The 21,050-nt window shown below is 48.1% G+C and overlaps 5 protein-coding genes across 17 annotated transcripts in view; 2 read left to right on the forward strand and 3 right to left on the reverse strand.

The window, feature by feature from the left end:
• LOC129176940 (ADP-ribosylation factor 4) lies at positions 1-2,541 on the reverse strand. Its single transcript, XM_054767507.1, has 6 exons — positions 1,301-2,541; positions 1,055-1,135; positions 824-933; positions 693-764; positions 489-614; positions 1-412 (listed from the first exon to the last, which is right to left on the reverse strand). Exons 1-6 carry the CDS (start codon positions 1,605-1,607, stop codon positions 326-328), a joined length of 783 nt encoding a protein of 260 aa, XP_054623482.1. The 5' UTR covers positions 1,608-2,541; the 3' UTR covers positions 1-325.
• gcc1 (GRIP and coiled-coil domain containing 1) lies at positions 1,589-12,040 on the forward strand. Of its 2 annotated transcripts, none has more exons than XM_054767477.1 (3): positions 1,589-1,869; positions 2,090-3,136; positions 4,692-12,040. In XM_054767477.1, exons 2-3 carry the CDS (start codon positions 2,153-2,155, stop codon positions 5,955-5,957), a joined length of 2,250 nt encoding a protein of 749 aa, XP_054623452.1. In that variant the 5' UTR covers positions 1,589-1,869; positions 2,090-2,152; the 3' UTR covers positions 5,958-12,040. The 2 variants fall into 2 exon arrangements, with proteins under 2 accessions (XP_054623452.1, XP_054623451.1); XM_054767476.1 differs by having other exon boundaries at positions 1,592-1,869; positions 2,087-3,136.
• Positions 6,027-13,112, reverse strand: dennd6b (DENN/MADD domain containing 6B). 4 transcript variants are annotated; one of them, XM_054767483.1, is made up of 20 exons: positions 12,887-13,109; positions 10,635-10,673; positions 10,519-10,561; positions 10,348-10,457; positions 10,190-10,270; positions 10,020-10,125; positions 9,868-9,947; positions 9,746-9,805; positions 9,489-9,544; positions 9,294-9,416; positions 9,137-9,232; positions 8,965-9,059; positions 8,823-8,888; positions 7,152-7,216; positions 6,991-7,080; positions 6,869-6,922; positions 6,692-6,801; positions 6,524-6,626; positions 6,380-6,454; positions 6,027-6,317 (listed from the first exon to the last, which is right to left on the reverse strand). In XM_054767483.1, exons 1-20 carry the CDS (start codon positions 13,019-13,021, stop codon positions 6,174-6,176), a joined length of 1,731 nt encoding a protein of 576 aa, XP_054623458.1. In that variant the 5' UTR covers positions 13,022-13,109; the 3' UTR covers positions 6,027-6,173. The 4 variants fall into 4 exon arrangements, with proteins under 4 accessions (XP_054623458.1, XP_054623456.1, XP_054623459.1 ...); XM_054767481.1 differs by having other exon boundaries at positions 9,868-10,125; positions 12,887-13,111; XM_054767484.1 differs by lacking the exon at positions 10,635-10,673 and having other exon boundaries at positions 9,868-10,125; positions 10,519-10,530; positions 12,887-13,021.
• On the forward strand, positions 12,292-19,066 carry lta4h (leukotriene A4 hydrolase). 2 transcript variants are annotated; one of them, XM_054767479.1, is made up of 20 exons: positions 12,293-12,452; positions 13,720-13,910; positions 14,965-15,095; positions 15,169-15,289; positions 15,392-15,460; positions 15,553-15,657; positions 15,728-15,780; positions 15,848-15,920; positions 16,919-17,059; positions 17,138-17,161; positions 17,227-17,297; positions 17,373-17,484; positions 17,546-17,690; positions 17,756-17,859; positions 17,923-17,993; positions 18,063-18,117; positions 18,180-18,272; positions 18,399-18,481; positions 18,553-18,657; positions 18,876-19,066. In XM_054767479.1, exons 2-20 carry the CDS (start codon positions 13,761-13,763, stop codon positions 19,000-19,002), a joined length of 1,833 nt encoding a protein of 610 aa, XP_054623454.1. In that variant the 5' UTR covers positions 12,293-12,452; positions 13,720-13,760; the 3' UTR covers positions 19,003-19,066. The 2 variants fall into 2 exon arrangements, with proteins under 2 accessions (XP_054623453.1, XP_054623454.1); XM_054767478.1 differs by having other exon boundaries at positions 12,292-12,452; positions 17,227-17,484.
• The window catches only part of LOC129176930 (protein-methionine sulfoxide oxidase mical3b-like), a 21,226-nt gene continuing 16,292 nt past the window's right edge, over positions 16,117-21,050 (reverse strand). For 6 of the 8 annotated variants that reach the window (XM_054767460.1, XM_054767467.1, XM_054767464.1 and 3 more), the window contains 4 exons: positions 20,248-20,490; positions 19,967-20,178; positions 19,825-19,898; positions 16,118-19,705 (listed from right to left, as the gene is read on the reverse strand). In XM_054767460.1, the coding sequence (XP_054623435.1) occupies positions 19,521-19,705; positions 19,825-19,898; positions 19,967-20,178; positions 20,248-20,490 (714 nt within the window). In that variant the 3' untranslated portion in view covers positions 16,118-19,520. Of the gene's footprint in view, positions 19,706-19,824; positions 19,899-19,966; positions 20,179-20,247; positions 20,491-21,050 lie in introns of all 8 variants that reach the window. The other 2 variants (XM_054767466.1, XM_054767462.1) reach the window with 2 other exon arrangements.

Consider the following 21,050-nt stretch of genomic DNA (forward strand, 5'->3'; position numbering starts at 1 on the left):
GACACAAGCTTTACTGAAGAAAAACACTTTTATTGCATCACTTGCTGCGTTTTCACATTAATCAACGACAGGCTTCAAGCCCCACCCCCCGAACATCAGTCATATGGTTGAGACTAAAAACATGCGTAATAATAATACAAGAAAAACTGAACAAGAGGATAATGGGAGTCCGTGACATCGCCTCCAACTGACACTTATAATTTAAAAGGGGAAAAACAAACAAAAAAAGTCCTGTGAAAGGCTGTTCCTCCTCGTCAGTCATCCGTACGTGGTGACATCACGACGACATCTGTCCTGCTGCTTTCGGGTTCCGTGTCTGGCGGGTTTAGTGCTTGGCCAGCTCGTTGGACAACCAGTCCAAGCCCTCGTACAGACCCGTACCCTGTGTGGCGCAGGTGGGCTGCATGTGCCACTGAGCACGTGCAGATGGGAGGAGTTAAGAAATCAAAAGGATGACTGGCGCGTGTGACGATGACAGAGATACGTACGGTCCGGCTGCGCAGGCTGTTCAGGCCCAGTTTTTCTGTGAGTTCACTGACGGCCAGGGCGTTGGGAAGATCCTGCTTGTTGGCAAACACCAGAAGCACAGCGTCCTTCAGCTCGTCCTCCTGTATCTGTAGACGCAATCACATGACCGATGACATCGCTCCTCTCATGATACCTTTTTGACTTCCTGAGTGCTGCCGTCCAACCATCTTGGAAAGCTCATCCGCTGACTCGGTGACTCGCTCTCTGTCGTTGCTGTCCACCACAAAGATCAGACCCTGCGGGTGAATGCTTCACGTTCTTATTCTTGCTGGACTCGTGTGCACGTGTGCGTTACCTGTGTGTTCTGGAAGTAGTGTCTCCACAGAGGTCGGATCTTGTCCTGACCGCCCACGTCCCAGACGGTGAAGCAGATGTTCTTGTACTCCACCGTCTCCACGTTGAAACCTTCACAAAGATTAAAAGTGTCAAACCTCCAAACGAGTCGTTTCTCTTTTTGTGAAAAGCGGAATTTCTGCTGCAGTCACATGTTAAAAGACAAGATGACGTCACGTCCGCGCGTGCGTACCGATGGTTGGGATGGTGGTGACTATCTCCCCCAGCTTCAGTTTGTACAAAATTGTAGTTTTTCCAGCTGCGTCCAGACCCACTGTCACAAAAGAAACACACACCAATGTGTTGTACATTTGCGGAGCACAAAATCAGCACTTGGGTGGATTCTGAAAACTAGCATACAGCAGCTAGCGGTGTTAACCACCGCTCACACACCAAAGTTAGCTTAGCGGCTAGTTGGTTAGCGTAGCCCCGCACTCACCCATCAGTATCCGCATCTGCTTTTTGCCGAAAAGCTTAGCAAACAACGCCGACATCGTCAGACCCATTTTGAATAAAGTGTCCCGGATGAGCACCGCGAGAGGAGGATAAGAAGAAGCCGTGAGTCCCGGAGATGAGCTGAGATCGGCAGCGGAATGGGCGCAGCTCGCTCGGTGCCACGTCCAGGCCAACGCGGAATAAATTACGTCACGGAGCTTTGGAACAACCTGCACGTTCAATACCCCTCGAAAATATCGCCGTGCAACATTCAACAAAAGGAAATACATTTCGGATGTCAGTCGTGTCATTTTGGGTTACGTTACACATGATACAATTGACTCTAACATTAATATGTTATTATTGTTATAGTGTCACTTCGCAAGTCAACTTCTTTTGATAGTGTAACGTCCTGCAAATATGAACGCACCATGAACACCACCAACGTCACTTCCGGTTTAAGGCAGCATGGCGGCGGCTGGTTAAGCGACGGCTCCGTTTTAGTTTGTTTGTACGGTGAAATTACTTTCAGACACGTTGGCTGGACATTTGCATGGAATAGACGATGTGCGGGTAAGAAACGGATTAAATGGTTCAACTCTACTCATTTAACGTAAACGCAGTTTGCGTGTATATTTAATAGAATTTAATGTTGTGGTGACGTTGTGGTGGAGCCGTGGGTGCTCGTTGGTGGGTTGGGGCTTTGCTCAAGGCCACCCGTCTTTCTTCTTGTTACGTCTGAGAAAAGAACGACCTGTATATCTCTAAATCATCTATATCTGTCTCCTAGTAGTTCGATGGCTTCTTGTTCATGGCGCCTCTCACGTGACATGCTGGCGCCAGTCTGATTGGAGTGATGGAGAAGTTTGGGATGAGTTTCGGGGGCGGTCCCAGCAGGAAAGAGCTTCTGGAAGCTGTCGAGTGCCAGAAGAAGCAGCTGGTTCAGTACCAAACTCGCTTCAAGGATGTTGTCTGTGCTTACAAGAGCCTGCTGAAGGAAAAAGAGGCCCTCGAGGCCTGTCTGAAAGTCTTGAGTGTGTCCCAGGTCGTTGACCAGAACCGGGAGCGCTGTGATGAGGCCGTGGTCCTCCAGGAGGATGGTGAGGACGGTGTGGAAGTATCTGTGGAGTCTGCAGAACCTAGTGAAGAAGTGACAGAGGAAGATGCAGGAGAACCAGGAGGTCTTACCAGGCTGGAAGAAAAGGCGGTTGAGAGCGACAAAATGGGGGCGGAGCAGCACCAGGCCACACCTACTCACAATGTGGAGGCGGAACGCCGAATCATGCAGCTCAAGACCCAACTGAGCACGCTCACCAGTGCCTTGGCCACAGTGACGCGGGAGAAGTCTCGCATGGAGGCCAGCTTCCAGGCTGACAAGCGCCAGCTGAAGCAGGAGGTGGAGGAACTGCAGGACCGCCTTCTTGCTGTGACTGCACAGCAGGAGGCGGAGCTCCGTGCCCTCCAGCAGCAGTTGGCAGAGAGCCGCGCTCGCGTCATCACGCAGCAGCACGAGCGGGAGCAAGAACAAAGCGACCAGCTTCAGCAGCTGCAGGAGTTGCAGAAGATCCTGCAACAGGAGCGAGACCTGCGACAGGACGCCGAGCTCCGCCTCCACGAGGCCAACACCGCCGCCCTGGCAGCCTCACACGCCACGGACCGCAGGTCTGAGTTTGAGGTTCACCTGAACCAGGTGAGAGAGGAGCGAGATGATCTGAGGAGAAAGTTGCAGGCAGCCAAGGAGGAACAGGAGAAAGAAGATCCCAGACTGGAGCAGCTCCAGCAGGAACTCGGGAAGCTGAAACAGCATCTCCAAGACCAGATACACAACGAGACCAACAAGGTGAGTCTGAAAGCCTTTAGAACTAGTTTAGCTTGACACTAAGGTCCTGGTGAAGCTGAAATATAGGCATGGGCTGGTACCCGCCATCTTGTCACTTCGGGTCTTGTCACTACCCAAAGCTCATGACCATAGGTGAGGTAGCGACTGACTCATGCACACACCATCATCCTTACACATTTGGAGGAATACTGCCTCCCTGGGTTTCCCCACAACAACTCTCATTTTAGGAAGTTTTTTTTCCCAAAGTTTTGGCCTGCGCCTTTGAATAAGCTGCGCCTCCTAAGCTGTATGTAGCAATGTGTCGATCGCAAACCAATCACATCTGAGAGCTGGCTGGAATTGAACTGAATTACAGGAGCCGGCTCGGGTCGCTTGTAGCCAATTATTTTTTTCCTGTTTTTTTTTTATTTTTTATTTTTATTTTTTACCATTTTTGGTAAAACCTCCACCATTTGGTGGTTAGGGTTAGTGCAAAGTCAAAATGAACTCAATCAGGACATTTAGCGTTCTTCAGGACATTGTGCTGTGTTAGCATGCTAACATTAGCATAGTAGCATCTTTTTGACATTTTTATGGGTATTAAAATACAAAGACACTTAACATTGGCAGACACTTGGTGCGATTGTGCTAGGTTTAGCACGCTAATGTTAGCAATTCTGGCATGCTACCATTGATATTATAGTTACTACTACACATTGGCAGACACTTTGCGTGCTAACATTAGCAGAGTAGCATTTTAGCTGTTTACATGATTAGAAACCTGAATAAACAGTTAGTGCTATCATGCCAGGTATTAGCATGTTAATGCTAGCATGCTAATATGAACATAGCAGCATTTTGTGACATTTTCGTAAGTATTAACACACGCAGGCAGCGCCACCCCGCTGGGTGTTGCATATTGATGTTAGCATTGTAGCATTTTGATAAGTAGAGACTTATCTTAACGCTAAGTGCTATCATGTCAGGTATTGTTAATACGACTGTTTTAAAATTTCAGCACATTTTGGTGTGGCTTAGCTTCGTCTGCTTCAACACTTGCTCTTTTCCTGCTCATTTGTTTTTTCCCCACTTTTCCCCTTCAATCAGCTCACGCATTCACACACAATTTCTCCAGGAATTGTAGATCCTATAGTTGACACCTACCATTCTGTTTTGAATATGCATCTCCATGGCCATGGAGGTGGCCGGCGCCGTCAACTGGAAATGTCCTTTTTGCTCAACAATGTATAACATATTGAAGCAAAGTTGATCAATCATGTCAGGGACACTTTAAACTCCTCCCTTGAGGTAGGATCTCATCCCCGACTCGAGGTGGCACTCCATCCTTTTCTGGGCAACAACCATGGGAGGTGCAGATTCTCATCCTGGCTGCAAACCGATCCAGTGAGATGTGAAGGCCACGACAACGATAGCAAAATCCTAATTTAATTTGTAGCTATTTTTGGGAATTGTCCTAACATTTGCCCCCTTACGGTGTGATGCCAACATGTGTGCATGCCTCTTTCACGTGACTACAATGTTATAGTAGTGTATTTTGTCATGTGTGTGCGTACAGGCTAATCAAGAGGAGGAGCGTGCTCGTGAGTGTGCTCATGACGCAGAGCTGCGGGTGGCGGGTCTGGAGCAGCGCGTGTCCGAGCTGTCGGATCTTCTGGGTTCCTGTGAGAAGGCGAGGCAGCGAGACCGGCAGGCGGCTCAGACGCTTCGGGAGCGGATTGCGCAGCTGGACACGGAGAACAAAACGCTCGCCCTCGCCGCCTCCAGCAGGTCAGCTTACGACCTCAGCCTGGACGACTCCCAGCTGGATGTGACGGCACTGAAGGAGAAGCTGGAGAAGGTGAAGAAGTTGCTGCTAGCGGCGCAGAGGAACTCGCACCAGATGCTGAACGGCAAGGCCGAAAGTGAGGCAGAACCTGGCGAAGACGCCGCTACGTACCAGCTGACGCTCCGGCATCTGAAGGACGAGCTGGAGCGGTACAAGCTCAGAGCACTCGCCACGTCCAAGAGCAAAAACGCCAAAGATGGCTGCCATGCCCGAGAGCTGGAGGAAGTGCGTGAGCGGCTGGTGGAGCTGCGGGAAAAGTACATCAACCTTCGCGTTGACGGCGATAAGGCCGCCGCCACACACCGCCACCAGCTAGAACAGCACCAGCAGCACATGGCGGCGCTGCTGCACAGCCACAGACAGGAGGTGGAGCGTAACGAGACCGTGCACCACAAAGAGCTGCTGAGTCTGGAGGCGAAGCTACACAAACAGAGGGAGAGAACAATGGCACTGCTGGATGAAAAAGACCAGGAGCTGGAGCGCCTGAAAGCCGCGGCGCTGACCCGCGACCCCCTTGTACAAAGCACGGGCTCTGCCGGCAAGACGGAAGAGAACAGCCGCGTCGAGGAGGGCGAGACTGACTCTATCAGCCAAGCGCTGTGGCGAGCCACGCCCACTGAGCCCACGCTGCTTCTGTACGCCGAGCAGCTGGCTAGAAAGGAAGTGGAGGCTGGCACGCTGAGGCGGCACAAGCGCCAGCTGGAGGAGGACATCCACCAGCTGCACGGCAAACTTCTGGCCAACGCCGAACGCCACGACAATGAGACTCACGAGCTCCGAGCGCAGATGGACAAACTGATCCGAGACCACAAGCGAGAGGGCTCCAACATGGAGTACCTGAAGAACGTCATCTTTAAGTTCCTGACGCTGCAGGACGCCAGCGGGAGGCAGCAGACGCTCAACGCCATCCTCAGCATCCTCCACTTCAGCCCCCAGGAGAAACACGCCGTCCTCAGGCAGCAGGGGGGGTCATGGTGGAGCGCCAACAAGAGATGACGTCAGCATCACCGACTTGCATACCAAACGTACTTTTTCAATAAGGCGCTCTGTAGGTAGACGTCAACGTTCCAATAAATGTTTATCATTCAATCTTTTATTACTGGGAATCTTTTCTACCTCATTATTCACTGCAGGCAGCAAGTGATAGAAAACACTTGCTACGTTTATTGGATCTACATGGCTTACATCCTGTCCAGCCCGTGTGTCACATGATTAACCTACATGGTGTGCGTCTTGTTGTGCGTTGAGGACATGTTGCAGGTCTTTGGACAGCGACTGCATGATGGACGTGATCAACGAATCAAGTGTGTTCAAAATGTCGTCTCTCACCTGCAGCTGCTGACTTCGCGCTTTCATCTGAAAGTCACAGACAGTATCAGAGCTTTTACTTTGAAAGAATGGCTTGAAGCGGAACTGACCAGTTTCTCTCGGAGCTTCAGAACCAAGTCAACGATCTCCACCTCTGACTTGTCTCGGGTCCACGCCAGCAGGTCCTGAGCAAGAAGCCGCAGGTGTTGCTTGGACTGGAATGTGATGGAGGTGTGGTTGCCGTGACGACTTACAGCCGCGCAGATGACCTCCAGGTGGAGACACTCCAGTTTGCGCGTCATCTCTCCGTGGCGCTGGCGGTACCAGCCATCAAAGTTTGGAGACTTGAAGAACTTCCTGTTGACAGGGTAGATGCAGCATAAACGCACCCGCTTGGCGTGCCCACGTCTCACCTGGCGCACCTGTACAGTCCCGTCCAATCGCCTCGCAGCGCCGAGGTCAGCTGAGGGCCGCCGTGCTCCAGCATGGACATGAACTCATCCTGATTGAAGGGTCGAACCTGCGGGGGCGTCTGAAGACAAAACGCAGGTCGGTGTGGTGTGGGAGGGCGTGACACTGATGTCAGAGGCGTGGCTTACCTTCCAGGGTGTCACAGACCTCTGCAGCGGCATCAGGCTGGCCATGTAGCGCTCCTGACAGACAGGAAGCAGGGCGACACGCTTACTACCATGCCGGGCGCCTTCCTGTGATGCCTTCTTACCAGTGGGATGATGAAGCTCTGGGTCAGCTCCAGAAAGTGTCTCCTCAAGATGGCGCTCTGCACCTCAGATGGCCTCCTCCTCTGGATGCCCTGTGGAGACATACGTCTCTCACCTTCATGCTTCCTGTTGGCACTTTGCCCTCCGGCTGCGGCAATGTTACCTTCAGCATGCGTTTGATGAGGACCTTGTCCTTCAGCAGGAAGCTCTTGTAAGCCGTGAAGACTCCTGCACACAAATTCATGAAGCCTTGATTGTTGTTGTTGTTGTTATTATTATTATTATTATTACTACTATTATATGCAACAGTGGCTCGCTCCTGTGGAGCGTGACGCAGCCAATTAAGCCTGTGATTGGTGGGCTTGTACAAGATTACAGCTCAACATTTGCTATAGAAATGAGTGCTGTAACACATTGACCGGTCCCAGCTGCAGCAACACTTCCCTTCGCTCTTTAATTACCATCGTTTGCTGGCAACGAAGGGAGCTAACAGGATCCACGTTAGCAGCGTACAGGCTGTGAGTGGTCCACTATGTCACACTACTTCCTGTGTTGAATCATGTCCCCCTATTTCTTTAACTCACTCAATACCAAAGACGCAGCTTCGTGTTTTATTGCGTGAGAGGCAAGAAAACGTCATAAATGTCCACAAGGTGGCAGAAGTGCTTTCGATAGGAGTGCGGCAGGGATCCTTTGCATGCATTGACACGCTAGACAGCAAGGAGGAAGTAGAAGAGCGTGGAGGAGTGTAGCGTGCAGAAGGTTACGCGTTGTAGGGACATTTTAACGCATGCACGCACACAGTTTTAGTTAATGTGAAACTGTATTGTATTGTATTGTATTGTACTTTATTTATCCCACAGCAGGGAAATTCACTTGTTACAGCAGCAAGCAAGATACGCAAGTAAAGAATACATAGTGACGACAACATGGTTCAGGTGGTGCAGGTGTTGTAGAGCCTGACAGCGGTCGGTATGAAGGACCTGCGGAACCTCTCCTTCTTACACCGTGGGTGTAACAGTCTGCTGCTGAAGGAGCTGCTAAGGGAACCCACAGTGTCATGTAGCGGGTGAGAGGTGTTGTCCATGATGGATGTCAGCTTAGCCAACATCTTTCTCTCCTCCATGGAGTCCAGAGGACTGTCCAGGACAGAGCTCGCTCTCCTGAGCAGCCTATTGATTCTGCTCCTGTCCCTGTCCGTGCTGCCCCCTCTCCAGCAGCATAGAAAATGGCTGAGGCCACCACAGAGTCATAAAAGGTCCGTAAAAGAGTCCTGCACACACCAAAGAACCTCAGTCTCCTCAGCAGGTGGAGGCGACTCTGGCCCTTTATTGTAAATAGTTATTTTGATGTTTTTTGTGTTTGTTGGTATAGTTGTTTAGATATTTGAGCAAAGCAAAAAATATTTGTGAAAGTGACAGTTACGTATCTTGTCACAAAAAGCTGTTTTTCTCCCTTTTTTAATTTGGAACTTATATTTTCCTCAAACTTGTCTATGCTCTAATGCTGATTACTAAAGAACGCAAAAAGGTAGAAACAAACTTTTTTTTCGGATGAAAGGCAGGAGTCTAATGTGACTTTTGGTAGGTGCCGTGGTTATATAGCCATAGAACTCAATATTCTGTGTGCCTCGAAAGATCATCAAAACAGCTGCTCCTGAAGGGGTTGTCTTTTGGAAAATGCCTGGGAGTGAAAGAGTTCATGTCCATGGTTCACTCGGGATGAAGGAAGCTAACAAGCTAAACAGTTGACTCACAAGTAAAAAACTGCACGCCCCCCAACAATAAAAGGATGAAGACGGCCTTGGAGGGCTTCACTCCGTGTGCACGCTCACCTGGTTTGGTGTCCAGCGTCTTCAGTTTGGACACCTTCTTCACCTTCAACTGCTTGGGGACGTGGCCTGACAGGGAGGAAGCCATAACAGTTCCGACTGGATGGGTTTGCTCAGTGAAGAAGACACGGACACTAAGAATCACCTGTCATCTTTGTGTCTCCCAGTCGCAGGACGTGCGGCCAGCTGTGGAAGGTCTTGATGAAGAAGGGGTTGGTCACACCCAGGATCACGTTGGGCCTGACGGACACAACAGCTGGCGTGAAGGGAGCTCAAGGCGAGGAGGAGGCGCAGGAGGAGGAACGCATGGAACTCACGGCGCTTGCGTCCTGGTGGTGAATTCCCGGAACTCGCAGTCGTGGATGGTGAAATACGGACGGAAATCGCAGAAGAACTTGAGAGGACTGATGGAGCTGAGGACACGGACACAGCTGACAAGAATCTGATTGGCTGGTGTCAAGGGGGGTTAGGTACCTGATGAGCGCTAAGACGGTTTCTGAGGAGACGGTGGGGGATGGCGCCATGACGACCACGGGCTCGCCGAGTAAGGTGAGCTCCCAGAGCATCTGCAGATGGATCAGGACCGACTGGAAGCACCTGGACAGATTAAAGGTCACCGAGTGGACACGCGTGGACAGGGCAAAGCCAAAACCAGACACAGCAACTGACCTGAAGAGGTCCAGCTCGTGTACAGAAGGCAGCAGAGTCGGTGTGGGGAGGACATTCTGAGGATTAAAGTTAGCGTTAACGCCATTATGGACCGCAATCTGCAGACCGCAGTCCGCCATCTTGCTTTTTCAATGTGGCAGGAAAGCCAAGTTTAGCATCTTAGGAGGTGCACGCCTGCTAACCACGTTACTCCGCCTCCTGATCACTGCAGCAACTACCTGGAGGAAATCTAAAAGTGTTGAAGAGTGTTGGCTCACCTCCTTCACCGCGGCTCTCACTGGACTTCCCGCTTTGTCCTTCTGGCACGGAATTCTCACCTGAAGAACGGAACCACGTCATTGGTAGAAAACTCAGCCAAAACACAACAACACACACTCACCTGCAGGACCACGCCCACAAGGGGCAGGTGAAAGGTCAGTCCAGCAGAGAGGAAAGGCCATTGGTCGATCTCGTTGCACACTGCATGGAAGACATCAACTACAGTCAAGGATTGTCTCAACACACACATGGCCGACATCACGACCACGTGACCTGTTTCCAGACACGGCTCCGACTTGTCGAAGAACTCGGGGGCAATGATGTGAAGCATGGAGTAAAAAAGCTGAACGAACGGCAGCCTGGACACCAACACCAGCGACTGCAACAATGGAAACATCATATTCTACCATACTTTGCACCGCTTTCATGCACAACAACATCACCTTTTGGAAGTATCCTCGCTTCACAGACACGTCCTTGATTTGTCTAAAATACACGTAGCCATAAAAATGGGAGGTTTCGCTCTAAGGAGACAGGAAGAGACACACACAGACTTCCTGTCAAACTGCTCTTTGCTTGACGGCGTGCTGCGATTGGCTACCTGAAGCACAGCAGGGGCGTCTCTGTTGTAAACGACCTCTCTGGGGCGAGAATGTCTGCGACCAACCGACTGGCGCATCCTGAAGCTGAACTGGGTGTCCCCGATGCATCCTGGAAAGACTCGGACATAAATGACGTGACTTAAGGACCTAGGGGACCTTGAAACATTTACCTGAGTAGGAGTCTGGAAAGGAAAGGTAGCAAAGGCTGTTTTTCTGGGAAGAAAATGGCAGGAAAAGCTGTGATAACATGTCAATAATGTCATAAGAACCACGACTATTAACTTACCTCCTTCTCAGTCAGCTTCACATGATGAGGGTAAACCAGCTGACAAGAATAAAAACATTCACTTGACACAAAGTCAATCCGCATTTATTAAAACAACATGCTGTGATGACAATGCTTAACGGGGCTAAGCTAACAACAGCGACGACAATGCTGACAGGGCTAAGCTAACCATAGACATACAATATATATGTATAGTCCCTTCGAGCGCTGAGCAGTAAAGTCAACGTCGCCGCCATATTGGATGTGTCAAGGCTGCGCTGTAAGTGAATACAAGTACAGTCAAACTTGTCTATAGCGGCCACTAGAGGGAGTCTGCAAAAGTGGCCGCTATAGACAGGTTGGCGTCCAGTTTGAATGTTGACCAGTAGAGGAAAAAAAAAGAAAAAAAGGGAAAATAATAATAATAATAATGTTGACCAGTAGATGGCACTGCGGACTGCTGATAAAAGTTGTACAGCACTACTAGGCTTGTTATTATCATGGTTCATGGTTTTAATCCTGAACATGCATATGAGTCAAACAGTAGCACATCACATAGTACAATTCACAATTTTGCATGTCCAAAAAGGAGTAGGAAGAAGCAAAGCTTATTTAATCCTACCCCTCATCAGTTTCACATCAGTTGCAATACATTTATTCACCTCTTGTTCTTCCAAGTGTACTTTGTAGGTCTACATGACAATGTAGTGCAATCATAGCCAAGGTTTTTACTTACTAAAAGGAAGCTAGAGGCTTAATAATAACTGATAACTGATAAAATACTTCAGTTAAGTACAACCGAACTCAGTTTTGCTCCCGCTGCCCCATGGATGCTAGCATATGTTTTTTAATTATTGTAGCGTCGCTGGGAGCACGTCCTGTTCCCAGCCTAATTTGCGGTAATGTTTTGGTGCAAATGCTCTTAAAGTTACATGTTTGACCAGGAAATAGCAAGCTCAAAAGAAGACGGCTTTTTTATGTGGAACAACTGACAGTTTGTGTGGATCTTGTGAATGATTGTGACTGAGCTAGGACTCAGTAATTAAAGTCTACACACAACGCCTTCATTGATTGGAAAACAAAACTTTTTCGTGCATGAAGCTTCTACTTGAGTTGGTAATTTGGCTGCTATATGGAGTCAGATATTGACCAAGGGAGACAAAATGGGTGGCTGCTGGCTGCGTTGGACAGGTGACTGCTATACACAGGGTCTATAACATGTAAATTTGCTGGGGGGGATTTTTCAGTGGCTGCTATAGGCAGGTGGCCCTTCTATAAAGGTGGCCGCTAAGACAGGTTTGACTGTAAATGTACTTACTTTCATTAAGCGCCTTTCTACAAAGACATTAAAGCTAATTCCTCTCGTTTATACATTCACTCACACACACACTAACATACTTGGAAAACAGTCAGGCACCAAAAACAATGTACACTAGGTCCCCAACTTACGAACATCCGACTAGCGAACACTCGCGGATACGAACACAAGCCGACTGGTCTATATTTTATTTTATTTTGCCTTGTAGTCAGTCGCTCAATCAGTATTTATACTGCTACTGTACATGCTTGACCAGTAGAGGGCACAGTGACACTGCTAATGCAGCCTTCAAGCTAATGAGACCAACAGAGGAAGAGTTAGACGATGGGGAGATACAGTAAAGCTCAATTGTACAACCCGGACAGGGCGTGTGATTAAAGTTTATGAAGAGTTAATAGGCCTGCTTAATTCCACACCACCCACAGAACACTACCTCTTTCAGAAGAGTCTAACCACGACCATTTGTCCTTTTTTTCAATATCTCCTCCTCCTCCTCCATGCTCGGCCACTCTTCTTCAAAGGTAAATAACATTTATCATTACGTATTATTATATCATTTTTATTATTGTTTTTTTTCATTATTATCCTCGTTTAATATTACTACTGCATCCAAACTCATATTTACATACCTGTACATACCCATATACTGTATATGTATACACGTACATGTAGTACGTATATAATTGGTAATATTACCTTTTCCCCTACTCAAGAACGATTCAACATAAGAACGGTCGTCTGGAACCAATTGTTTTCGTTAGTTGGGGACTTGGAGTGTATTTGAGCTTCTAAATTTGTTGGTGCCGGTCTCCCAAGTGTATTCATTTACAGCGCAGCCTTGACGCATTGAATATGGCGGCGACGTTGACGTATCGCAGTAGTGTACAACAGCGGCGGCAATGGTAGCAGCGAACAGCGACGACAATGCTAACAGACCGAAGCTAACAACGCACACCTCGATGGCTTGTCCGAGCTCCAGGTCGAAGGCCACCACACACACGCACTCTAGCCACGAAGAGAAGCGGGCCCAGGGACGGCGACCGTCGGCCTCGCCCTGTCCTGACGAACCTGAGCCGTCAAATGCGTTCATTACGACAGAGTATTCCCACCATTCCCGCCGCCGCCACAATCTCGCTGCTGTCGATTATGGCGCCTCCTAGTGGACACTGCACGCCAATATTTTGACGTATTTTGACCTAATTTCTTTATTTTAGTATTTTGTAAAATAACATTATATTAGGTTTGATGTCATGTATTTTTTTTACATTAGTAATTCATTTTACAAAATACACATAATAAATTTAAGACAATAAAAAATCCGAGGCGCCACTTGGGAGCCGAAAGATCCGTCTCTTTTTATTGAGCCTAGCCAAATGAACTGAAAAAGAGCCGATATTTCCATCAGTACACGCCAACACATTGACTAGTCGGGTGGTTATATGGCTGCGTTCCGATAGCGGTTGAAGTCGCCCTCGCTGACTTCCCGTGGGCACTTTCCCTTGGGGGAATCTCCACCTGTTGTTTTTTTTAGTTTTCTTGTTAACTTTGAGAAGATTTTACTGTGTGCTGCGAGCAATGCTAGACATTAGACAATGATATGGAAACTGAAGATAACTTTGCTAATCATTGTTAACTTTGTCATATTAATACTAATTTACACTTACAGTATGTACGTCAAAGCAAATGAGCCGAACAGTAGCCTTCCTCATCACGATGGAGCTTTTATGTTGAAAAGGTGGCTGGCGGATGTGAATGGAGCTTGTTTATAAGTAGTTCCGCTTGCTCCAGGTGCGTTCACTCTCCGTGTGGAAGCCGGACAGACCAGCAACATGTCAGCGGACCCGACCTCCTTCGCGTCCGCCGCCAAGTGCGTCAGCAAACACCTCAACTTAAATCTCTACGTGGACTTCGAGACTCACGTGATCAGAGGCAGCGTGGAGATCACCGTGGAGGTTCTGGAGAACCGGTTTTCCACTCTGGTAACGTCACGCCGCCGGAGGCTAACGGGCTCATTCGTACATATGAAGAAGTTAGCGTTATCTAGTCAGTGCAACGTGCACCTTTCCAATTCATGCTTCTTCTTCTTAGCGACGTGACAATGACGTCACGCAGCACGAAGAAGGCAATTAATGCTCCTGAACTTTGACTGACTGGCAGTGTTGGGAGCAACCCTTTTTCCAGTAACGAGTAATCTAATTACTATTCCAACGCAGTTACCAGCAATGACATAGAAAAGAAATAACTACACCACGCACAGCATGACGCATTTTTCTACAAAAAGACTGTATTCTACCCTCAGCATGGTATACGTTTCCAACACCCACGCGCACACACGTACCTTTCAAGCTTTTTCGCTAATAACTTTCCCCTGATAACCAACTACATGTATCAAGTAGTAACCTAGTTACTAATGGAACCAACTTCATGTATCAAGTACAAACGTAGTTACTAGTAAGCTAGTTACAAGTGGAACCAGCTACTTGTATGAAATAGTAACTTATTTACTAGTAACCTAGTTACTAAATCAACCAACTACATGTATAAAGTACAAACTTAGTTACTAATAGAACAACTCCATTTATGAAGTAGTAATTTAGTTACTAGTAACCTAGTTAGTAATGGAAACAACAACATGTATAAAGTACTAACTTAGTTACTAATGGAACAACTCCATGTATGAAGTAGTAATTTAGTTACTAGTTAGTAATGGAACCAACTACATGTATAAAGTACTAACTTAGTTACTAATGGAACAACTCCATGTATGAAGTAGTAATTTAGTTACTAGTAACCTAGTTAGTAATGGAAACAACATAAGTAGTAACTGAGTTACTAATGGAACAACTACATGTATGAAGTAGTAACCTAGTTAGTAATGGAAACAACTACATGTATAAAGTAGTAACCTAGTTACTAGTAATGTAGTTACTAATGGACCCACCTGCATGTGTGAAGGAGTAATGGAGTAGAGCTGTTAAGGAGTAACTAGTGAGTAAAGTAAAGTCAAGGCAGGTAAGGGTGTGTTTGTTGCAGACGTTGGACACGAGAGACGTGAAGGTGGTGTCGGTGAGCGCCAACGGGCAGGAGGCCCGTTTTACCATGGGCCCCAAACACACCTTCAAGGGCACGCCGCTGGAGATCACGCTGCCCTTTGACCTCTCCAGGTGACCCGAGCCGTTTGTTACGTTACATGTCCTTGTGTTTCCTTCTCACCGTGTTTGCATTTGGCCCAATCAGGGGGCAGCATGTGATTGTGGGCGTGACCTATGAGACGTCCCCTGGTGCATCTGCGCTACAGTGGCTCTCACCTGAACAGACGGCGGGCAAGAAACATCCATACCTGTTTAGTCAGTGCCAGGTGTGTGTGTGTGTGTGCTCGCACTCCATGTCATGTGACACACATACTTTCATCACTTCCTTCTCCTTTCTTCTTCTTCTTTTGGACGTTTGTGTGTGTCAGGCTCATCACTGCAGGAGTATGATTCCTTGTCAGGACAGCCCGTCCATCAAACACACCTACTATGCTCAGGTCACACACACACACACACACACACACACACACACACACACACACACACACACACACACACAGACGTGACAGCGATGGTTTTACCTGTCCAGGTGTCTGTCCCTAAAGAGCTGGTGGCAGCAATGAGCGCCTTGAGAGACGGACAGGAAGTGGACCCTCAGGACAGTCATCGTACCGTTTATCGTTTCAGACAGCCGGTCAGTCCTCTTTATCTCCTCCTCTTCGTCCATCCAAGTGTTTGTTTGACCTTTCGCCTGTGACCTTTAGGTGCCCATGCCATCTTACCTGATGGCGTTGGTGGTTGGATCGCTGGAGAGCAGGTACTTTGGAGGCCCGAGACGTCACAGGGTGGCATGCGGGCGAGGTCTGACCTCTTCTTTTTTTCAGGAAGATTGGACCCAGGACCACAGTCTGGTCTGAGAAGGAGTTTGTGGACCGAGCGGCACAAGAATTCTCTGAGGTTAGTCCCTAACCGTCAGCACCCCCTCCCCTTCAGTGTTTGAAGATGAAAATGAAGTCATGAATGAATTGATGGGGGTGCCTTCATAACCATATCTCAGCGAAAAACCACAACAACATAACCCAACGTATCTCCCTCTTTGTCTGTCTCCTCATCTTTCACCCGCACGCGCGCGCGCACACACACACACACACACGTCATGAGTAAGAAGGTTATTTATTTAGAGAACACTTCCACAAAGTAACAGGATACAATAAAGTAATGGTCAAGATATCATTTAAGATATTCAATGGTCGTTTGTGTTGAATGTATTTCTTTTGTCAGATCATTTTTGAATGATACTGATTGTCAGAATAGTTTTAATCAGAATATTTTTTGTCAATAGTTTGTCAAAATATTATTTGTCAGAATATTTTCTGTCAAAATGAGAGTTTTTGAATGATATTGTCAGAATATTTTGTTAGAATATTTTTTGTCAAAATATTTATCAGAATATTTTCTGTCAAAATGACCATTTTTGAATATTGTCAGAATATTTTTCATCAGAATGATATTTTTTGTCAGAATAGGTTTTGTCAAAATGATGTCTTTTATCAGAATATTTTCATCCAAAATGACAATTTTTGAATGATATTTTCAGAATATTTCAGAATGATATTTTTTGTCAGAATATTTTCTGTCAAAATGAGAATTTTTGAATGATATTGTCAGAATATTTTGGAGTGATATTTTTGTGAGAATATTTTTTTCTAAAAAATATAGTTTGGTCAGAATATTTGTGAAAGTGAAATTTTTTCTCAAAATATTTTTGGAATATTTTCTGTCAAAATGAAAATGTTTTAATATTTATTGTCAGAATATTTTTGGAATGATATTTTCAGCCATAATATCTGATCACAATGATGTGTTTGTTTATCACAATAAGTTGGAATGATATTTTTTTGTCAGAATGCTATTTGTGTATGAGAATGGAGTGTGAGAATGCTGTTGTTTGTCAGACAGAGAGGATGTTGCAGACGGCAGAGGAGCTGGTCGGGCCGTACGTTTGGGGACAGTATGACATTTTGGTCCTGCCGCCATCTTTTCCCTACGGCGGGATGGAAAATCCATGTCTGACCTTTGCCACGCCCACGCTGCTTGTGAGCGCACACACACACACACTTACTTCCTGTTTGGGGTGAAGGTCAAGCGTGTGACCTTGTGTCATGTCTTCCCAGGCAGGAGACAAGTCCTTATCCAACGTGAGTCAGTGACCTTCAAGTCTTTGGTGCCAAGGACACGTGTTGACATGTCCTCTTCCTGACAGGTGATCGCACATGAGATCTCCCACAGCTGGACAGGAAACCTGGTGACCAACAAGACCTGGGAGCACTTTTGGTTGGTAACACACACACACGCACACGTGCACGCTCACACAGGGAAGTCGGCATCCATACGTGTGCACGCGCGCAGGCTTAACGAGGGTCACACGGTCTACCTGGAGAGGATGATTGGCAGACGTCTGGAGGGGGAAGCGTTCCGCCAGTTCAAGGCCTTGGGAGGCTGGAAGGACCTCCATGACTCGGTGGGAAGCTGTCATTGCTGAGAGCGCATGTGTGGTCTTCATGTGTCTTTCCGGGTCTCAGGTCAGCACATTTGGAGCCAAGAACCCTCTGACCAACCTGGTCCCAAGTCTGCAGGACGTGGACCCGGATGAGGCCTTCTCCTCCGTCCCCTACGAGAAGGGCTTTGCTCTTCTCTACCACCTGGAGGAGCTGCTGGGCGGTCCAGGTAACACGCATGTGCACGTACGACGGAGTCATTGTGTGCGTCTCTGAGTCCCGTGTGTCCCACAGAGGTCTTCATGGGCTTCATCAAATCTTACATCCAGCTCTTTGCCTACGGCAGCGTCACCACGGACCAGTGGAAGGACTTCCTGTTCACCTACTTTCAGGACAAGGTGAGACACATGGGACCGGGTCTTGTCCCCTGGAGGAGTGGTTGATGTGGATTTGTCTCTCAGGTGGATGTCCTGAACAAGGTGGACTGGAACGCGTGGATGTTCACTCCCGGGATGCCTCCGGTGAAACCACAGTGAGGACGATGAAGGTCTTCAGGTGCTTCAGGCGCTTCTCTTCTGACCCGACTCGTGTGTCTTTTCAGATACGACACCACGCTGGCCGACGCCTGTGCCGCTCTTTCTCAGAGGTGGATCCAGGTGAGACTTACCGTACCTTGCCTTCACGTCCAACCCCAAACTCATCCTCTTTACCCCAACAGGCCAAAGAGCAGGACCTCAGCGCCTTCACGCAGGCTGACATCAACGCACTCTCCTCACATCAGCTCATAGACTTTTTGTCTCTTCTCCTCCAGGTGAAGCTCTCAATCTACTACTCATACTAGTAGCGCTGGTACTATAGGTGAAATTAGTAGTAGTAGTATTGCTAATAATAATTGTGGTAGCGTAGGTGAAGTGATGAGGTGGTGTTGTGTTGACAGGAAGTGCTTCCCGTGAGTCACGTGAAGAAGATGCAGGAGGTTTATGATTTCAACTCATGCACAAATTCAGAGATCCGCTTCAGGTGAGTATGGAGTCCCACAGCCCCGCCCACCCTTTCCATGAGGGCTTGCTGAGATTGGCCGCTTTGTCCAGGTGGCTGCGACTGTGCGTGCGCTCGCGGTGGGAGGAGGCGGTTCCCTTGGCGCTGAAGATGGCAAGCGAGCAGGGCCGAATGAAGTTCACACGACCGCTCTTCAGGTATTCACACTCGGGATGCGCTTTTTATAAACTCACCATCACATCCCCATACCAATACCTTTATTATTATTATTATAGCAGCTGTAGTAGTAGTAGTGTGTACTGGTGCGTGCGTGGTTGTGGTCAGCAGTGACCCGTTTTCTTCTATTGACAATGAGTTCTTTTGGCTCTTCATTGTCCTCACGACTTAACTGGTCCTCATTGGTTGTCTCCTCCAGAGAGGTCTTCAACTTTGCCAAGTACCGAGAGGAAGCGGTGCGAGTGTTCCTCGCTCACCGGGCGACCATGCACCCGGTGACCTCTGGACTGGTGTCGAAGGACATGAAGGTGTCCGTGGACCAGTAGGACCAATCGCCGCACAGAAGCAATATTTACAGTAGCAAATAAATACCTTTCATTGGAAGCATCAGCCTGTGTCTTCTTAACGTACAAATGTCACATTTTCAAACGTCCGTATTGACACACAGGATGTTGTAAGCAACGTTCAAGCACAGTTAGGACACCAAGAAGATTAGGACACCAAGGATGTTAGGACACCAAGGACGTTAGGACACCAAGAATGAGTTGAAGTTGGTTTTGAATGAAGAAATAGTTTGCACCAGCTGAAGTTGGCACATGGATTATAAAGCCATCTAGAGTGGATGAGACCATGAAGAACCTGTCCATGATGCCATCATGTAGGTTCTTCATCTCATGGCTCAAGAATGTGAGCCAATCTCCCTTCTGCTTGTTACTTCATGTAAACCGGAGCAGGAACCTCTGCTTCATCAGCTGTTCTTTCACATGAGGTCCAGATGGTCTTGAGAGGGTTCTGACGTGGGTACCGGACCAGCACAAATCCAGCAGAGTCTCAGGAAGCGGGCTCAGGCCCAGTCCAGTCCAGTCCGCCGGGCGATCATGACCTCCTTCGGGTCCCGGTCTTCCTGATGGTCCTGCCATCGCTGCTCCCCCAGCAGGGGTACCAGAGCCCTCCTCTGCTCCACCACCTCCAACATCTCCTGCAGGATTTGCCGCTCCTTCAGCAGCTGCTGCTCCTCCTTCAGGTGGTCTGACACCGCCAACACCCCAAAACAGCCTTTGGTTGACAGTACTTCATTCTGTACTACTCTGATAATTATAATAATAATAAGAATAATAATAATAAATAATAATAATAAGACTTGGTACCGGCGAGGGTCATGCTTTGCCGGAGTTCCTGCTGCAGGCGGTTCTGCCGGTCTTCCAGCTGCAGGTCTCGTGCACTGAGGAACCAAAGGTCAGAGGTCAGAGAAGCCAGCGAGCAACCAGGGGTCAAGGGTCACACACTGACCAGATGAGAAGCTGGGATTCGTATCGAACAAGAAGGTTCTTCTGCTGGACCAGGTGGAACCAGTGCTGCATGAGGGTGGAGTTCTGGTGGGCAGGGTTGGTTCCTAGGGACGCCTTCATACCTTCCCCTCTCAGACTTCTCTCCAGCGTCACTCCTCTGGCCTCCAGACATCGCTGCTCCTCCTCCACCAGCTGCAGCCGTCTCTGGATCAGCTGCCACGTACAACCTTATGGTTCACAACCAAACTGGGGACCCGTCCAAACCCCCTCTGGAGAACTCACCTGAGCCTTGTGGAGTCTCTTCAGTTCCTCCCGCTTTGCTCGTCTGCGCGTGGTCTTCTGAACCCGACGGGAGATTCCGGTGTCCGGGTGTGCGTGCCCATTCTGGAACAGGGTCTCCATAACGCTCAAACTAGACGGCTCCTTGGGGTCCACCAGAACCCCCACCACTTCCGTGGCACAGGAGGACAGTCCATCAGAACCCTGAAGACCGGCTTTGTGTTCTGGACAATGTTCCCGCACAAACTGAGAACAAACATGTTTGGAAATGTCAAAAGTTCTGAAATGCTTCTGGTTCAATGATATGATAGTATATGATATACCTGTAGTGTAGTGATAGTACATATAGTGTATTGATAGTACTGTATATCAGTGTTTTTCAACCACTGTGCCGTGGCACACTAGTGTGCCGTGGGAAAGTATCCAATTTCACCTAATTATTATCCGCAAATAATGTGCAGTTGCTGAGTGTCTGTGCCGTCTAGTAGTGATCGGCAGGGTAGCCATGTAATATACTTCCATATCAGTAGGTGGCAGCAGGTAGCTAATTGCTTTGTACAGGCAAAAGAATCAATGCATGGATGTCAGATGGCGATGACTGTGGCATTGTGACGAGCGAAACAGTGATGGAGAAGTTCTTGAAAAGGAAAGATGCTAACTCTGAACTGCACCCTGGAAAAAAATCGAGGCAATACTAGCTGTCTTTCATTTGGATTTACTTTCACTGGGGATGCAAGGAAATTACTACGTTGTGCTTGGTGTGTGGTGAAAGATATCCAACAATGCTCTGGTCACAAGTAAGCTTA

This window comes from Dunckerocampus dactyliophorus, chromosome 2 (assembly GCF_027744805.1).
Source record: "Dunckerocampus dactyliophorus isolate RoL2022-P2 chromosome 2, RoL_Ddac_1.1, whole genome shotgun sequence".
Lineage (NCBI taxonomy): Eukaryota > Metazoa > Chordata > Actinopteri > Syngnathiformes > Syngnathidae > Dunckerocampus > Dunckerocampus dactyliophorus.

Bases quoted from the DNA above. Each gene is read 5' to 3' on its own strand.
- LOC129176940 (XM_054767507.1), bottom strand. From the start codon at position 1,607: ATGACACGACTGACATCCGAAATGTATTTCCTTTTGTTGAATGTTGCA. The intron at 934-1,054 runs GTACGCACGCGC...ATCTTTGTGAAG, and splicing joins CACCACCATCCCAACCATCG to GTTTCAACGTGGAGACGGTG. The intron at 765-823 runs GTAACGCACACG...ATTCACCCGCAG, and splicing joins ACTACTTCCAGAACACACAG to GGTCTGATCTTTGTGGTGGA.
- gcc1 (XM_054767477.1), top strand. From the start codon at position 2,153: ATGGAGAAGTTTGGGATGAGTTTCGGGGGCGGTCCCAGCAGGAAAGAG. The intron at 3,137-4,691 runs GTGAGTCTGAAA...GTGTGCGTACAG, and splicing joins TACACAACGAGACCAACAAG to GCTAATCAAGAGGAGGAGCG.
- lta4h (XM_054767478.1), top strand. From the start codon at position 13,761: ATGTCAGCGGACCCGACCTCCTTCGCGTCCGCCGCCAAGTGCGTCAGC. The intron at 17,060-17,137 runs GTGAGCGCACAC...ATGTCTTCCCAG, and splicing joins TTGCCACGCCCACGCTGCTT to GCAGGAGACAAGTCCTTATC. The intron at 17,162-17,226 runs GTGAGTCAGTGA...TCTTCCTGACAG, and splicing joins GAGACAAGTCCTTATCCAAC to GTGATCGCACATGAGATCTC.
- dennd6b (XM_054767481.1), bottom strand. From the start codon at position 13,021: ATGAACGCATTTGACGGCTCAGGTTCGTCAGGACAGGGCGAGGCCGAC. The intron at 10,271-10,347 runs GTAGCCAATCGC...CTGTCTCCTTAG, and splicing joins ACGCCCCTGCTGTGCTTCAG to AGCGAAACCTCCCATTTTTA. The intron at 7,081-7,151 runs GTAACATTGCCG...ATGTCTCCACAG, and splicing joins TCATCAAACGCATGCTGAAG to GGCATCCAGAGGAGGAGGCC.